The sequence below is a fragment of the Buceros rhinoceros genome, unplaced genomic scaffold (assembly GCF_000710305.1).
Source record: "Buceros rhinoceros silvestris isolate BGI_N320 unplaced genomic scaffold, ASM71030v1 scaffold18030, whole genome shotgun sequence".
Lineage (NCBI taxonomy): Eukaryota > Metazoa > Chordata > Aves > Bucerotiformes > Bucerotidae > Buceros > Buceros rhinoceros.
The window spans coordinates 1-4,405 of NW_010389934.1; the positions used below are offsets into that span (position 1 = coordinate 1).

General features: G+C 48.9%; 1 protein-coding gene across 1 annotated transcript in view; it reads left to right on the forward strand.

Annotated features, from left to right (window-relative positions):
* Positions 1-625: 625 nt before the first annotated feature.
* The window catches only part of PLXNA2 (plexin A2), a gene marked incomplete at its 5' end in the record, with an annotated part of 93,615 nt that continues 89,835 nt past the window's right edge, over positions 626-4,405 (forward strand). The window contains one exon of the mRNA XM_010135598.1: positions 626-760. Within this exon, the coding sequence (XP_010133900.1) occupies positions 626-760 (135 nt within the window). The remainder of the gene's footprint in view (positions 761-4,405) is intronic.

Consider the following 4,405-nt stretch of genomic DNA (forward strand, 5'->3'; position numbering starts at 1 on the left):
GGTGGGTACTGGGAGCCCATGGAACCGCACAGGCTGCGTGGCCGCTGGGTGAGTTCTCTGCTCACTCGGTGTGGGCTGGACTGGTTTTGTCTTGCTGAATCCCACAAATTTGAAAGTAATGGGATGGCAGCAGCATATCCAGATTTTTAGGCAGAGATGGTATTGGAGGAGGCCTCTGTGGCAACGGGAGGTGGTGGAGATTGTCTGAGTCTCATTTTTTATGTGTCTGGAGAGGAAAATCTCTCTGCTGTATCTTGGCCTTGTTGTGCCTGTGGAGTCTTGTGGTCTTTGTTTAGGCTTATTTTAGAGAGAATCTAAAAGGTTTACGGTGTTACTCTTGAATTCCCCTGGTCAGTCACAGCACACCAGCAGTCTGTGTACTCCCCTCACCACTGCAAAATTTTCTCATTATTTCTCATGAATTGGGGAAACCTCTTCAAATACAGTGGAGAAGGAGCCTTTGCTGTAACTCCTGTGCCCACACGTTGCTTGCTAGCTTCTTGCTCTGTGGCAGGCTGAGATTTTTGAATTGGATTTCTATTTCGTCCTCCTTCCCCCACCCCCAAAATAAAATTGGAATTTGGCTGCTGTGAAATCACCTGTAATCTGTTTGTGCTTATTCCAGATCCGAGCAGATGGTCCTCCCCATGGTGGAATTCAGTATGAAATGGTGACAGTTTTCAAGGACGGGAGCCCAGTCCTTCGAGACATGGCCTTCTCCGTCGATCGGAAGTATCTGTACGTCATGTCGGAGCGACAGGTAAGGCATCTGCTTCCAGACTCCCCTGGTTCTGCCTTTCATAAGGAGCATGTTGGTGGAGCACGTGGTGCGGAAGCTGTGCCGTGGATCGGTATGCACCAGCAGGAGCTCAGTTTTACTTTCCTGTGACTGAGGATTGTCATCAGCGCACAGGGGAGAGAGCTGTGCCCACTTATTGCTGTGGGTATTGGAAACTGAGCTGAGCCGCTGTGGAGGAGATGTGGTGTGGGGCTCTGAACCATCCCTGCCTAAATAACGAGATCCCGAGCCACGAGCATTACAGATTCTCTCCCTGCAGCCAGGCTGGCAGGCTGGGGTTTTGCATAGCTTTGTCTAAATGTTCTTTATGATGGCTTTATTTATTTGTTTGTCTATTTACTGGTACGTTTTAAGCGTTTGCAAGTGGGTGATGCTGGTGTGCAGAGGTGGGAACAAGCATGGTGCAGGTGTGTGCTCTGCAAACACTGTTAACGCTGGATCTGCGCTGTGCTGTCCATTGCTGTGCCAGTTCTGCTGCTGCCCTGGAGGTGGTCCCCACCCTAGACCAAAAAAAGCAGAACTAGAGTCATCATGATGGAAATTTATGGCCGATAATCCACAGGAGGGATTGCGTAGGGGAGCCAGCACGATGTAAGTAGTCTGGCACCTTCTGTACTTGTCTGAGACAAGAAAACACAAAGTCCTCACCATTAAACCAGACTTGTGGGTTCACTGACTCTGCTGAGCATTTTATTGGCTATTACTCACGACTGTGTAATTCAGATTAATAGAGCTGGTGCTTTGTGGGTGGTGGAGACAGAAGGGTTTCATCTGAAGATGTCTGGATGCTGTTACATCGTTCCGTGTGGAGCTAACCCTCTGGTCACTAACAGCTTTCCATGGCTGCTGGCAAACAAGTGGCTGTCCTCCCTCCCACCCACTTCACGAGAGATGCTGTGGGGGGGTGTTTTCGCAAAGTGCTTGAAGATCTGCTGATGGAGGTAGAGAGCTAGCAGCTACCCGAAGAGCTCAGGAGCTTGCAGGAGGGAGTTTACGGCTCCTCCCAAAGCCAGCAAAACTTTTGCTAACCTGCAGCAGAACAAAAAGAAATGGCAAACACTTAGCTCGGTTATAAAGTTATTTAAAGCCGGGGAATAAATTCTTTAAGAGTGTGAAGTCTTCTCCCTGCTGAAAGACTTGACTGAAGGAATCCCTGTGGTTAAGGAAGGCATTATATGCCTCTTATAGCAGTGGTAGAAACTGCCGTGAACAGCCACAGATAGAGGATCCTCTTCCAGCTTGGATTAGATGATAATAATGAGGATCTTTGCAAACTTTGAAATTGAATTATTTTATTAAGATGTTAATGCTGTGGCCATGTTCTCCAGTAGCCGTGTGCTCCTCGTGCTCTCGCCAGGGAGGAAACCATCCAGCATGTATCTTAAAACAGTTTCGGAACAGCTTTCCCTAGGAGAAAGATCCAATGGGAATGCCTCCAACTCATCTTTTACAAGGCAAGAGTGTCTTGATATCAAAGTGCTAATTTGCTTAATTGTGAAACAAAAAGATATAAAGAGAATTAGCAAATAATAGGCTATTCCTGGAATGCTACTTCCATGTGCAGCAAAAGCTCTCGCCCTGGGGGAGACTCCAGGAGCAGGGGGACACGGTCCCTCCTTCCTTGCAGGACTCGCTGTAGCATTTACCTTTTGCCCTGGCAGAGATGCGTGCTTGGGGTCCCAGTGTCCCGCCATGCTCTTACATATGGATTTTGTCAGCTCCTGTGACCCTACTGCCCTAATCCTGGCAATGTGATAGTTCAGCAAAGTGGACAGGAGAATATATTTTTTCCTGAGTGCTTTATAAAGGAGTCTGATGATCGAAAAGGGGTCAGTGCCAAGAGGAGGGGAAAGATTCACCAGCTTCAGAGGCTGAGGCTGTAAATGGTGGGAAGTACCCTCAGACGTACTGAGAATACACAGTAAAAATGTGTTCTGAATTCTTGAAATCTGGAAGAAAATGAAATTCTGCCACAGCAAAATGACATAGAGAGCAGCTGTTCTTAGTGTTGATCTGCTGCATGTTAACGTGCCGGGGGAAGATTGTCCAGAGCCTGTTATTTTAAATATCTGCCGAGAAAGAAGCAGGACATGCGCCTGTGCCTAAACACATCTTTGAAAAAATGGGGTGTGGGGGGGCAGTTAGTTGGAATTCAGCTAAGAACCGTGTGCTCCCCTGTTAGCAGGTCCTGAGCCCTTTGGGCTGTGGTGCTGGGCACAGAGCAGCAAGGAGACGCGATGCTCAGTGTTGGACTGTGATTATGCTGAATAAATTGAGATGCATGGATGCTTCCCAACAAAGAGGAGATGTAACGTCTTGGTATGAAGCCCATCTGCCTCCTGTGCTAGCAGCAGCGAGGATCAGCTTTGGGCTGAAACGTGTCAGGGAAGTAGTCACTTCATCCCAAAATCTGGAGTTGTGGTTGTAGGCACAGTCCTTCCCCACTCCCCTGGCTCCTGTCCCAGCCCTATCTGTGCCTCGCTCCAATTTATCCACAATCCTTTTGAGCTCTCCGTGAGCCTTTCATGTTTCATTGCCAACTTCTTCCAAAGCAGAATATTTGACATTTGGTTTCACTCCCACAAAGCACAGAAGCAACAGTTGCGCAGCCCAGTCCGGGGGAGAGAAGGATAAAGAAACTTTGCTTCTAGCCACTTATTCCGAGTCCTTTAACCACATGATTTAAAAGTGCTTATTAGGAGCTTTTACGGGCTCTCTTCCCACTGCCCCTGGTTTCAAACAGCAAAAGAGAAATGATTCTGACACTAGTTACAGCAAAGATTCACTTCTCAGCGTTGCTCTAGCAAGTGAACACCAGTTCTGCCCACAAGCTGGACAAGGCTTGGAGAGCACTGGGTACTGCTGAGATGGAGACCTGGGGCACTAGCGGAGCTATGTGGGGTGCCAGGACAGGACTAGCCCAGGAGCGGGGCTGCCAGGCGTGGGCAGCGCCCTCCAACCGAAATAGCAGTGGGTGCTGTGATGGTGGGTGCTGGGGGGCCAGCACAGCTGTGGCAAGGGGACTCGCACCATCACTCTTGTTTTTCATAGGCAAATTCAATTAACAGTTTCTGTCAGGCAGGAAAATACAAAATAAAATATCAAAGTGGAATTGGTAGCGTTGCTGCTTCGCTGACCTGCCCTGAGTCATGAGGGTGCACCCAGAGCACCAGCAGCAGCTGAGGGGTTAATGGCAATGCAGGGCAAAACCAGTGACAAATGCTGTGGGGCCACCAAGAGCCCTCAGATTAAAAGCCTTCCCGTTTGAATGGTGACGCTGCCATGGAGCCCACAGCAACCACCCCCGTGTGTGCAGAAAACCTCCTCCAATTTCCTGCTTTCAGAGGAAGATGACTGAGGCTTCCAGGAAAGGTGCTGGTGACATTGAGAAAGCGTTCAGTCCTGGAGCATCAGTTGTCTGTGCATCAGGGAGACAGGAGAGTTTTTTAATGTGTGAAAGCTCAGTGCATTTCAATTAAAAAATCTCTCTAGGACAAGAGCAATTTTGAGTCTCCGAGGCTGCAAGTCCTTTTTGCTGGCTGTATCTGCCCTCCGTGCAAGTTCGGCTGTGGCAGCACCAGTTTGACTCTGCTCCCACCTTCAGCA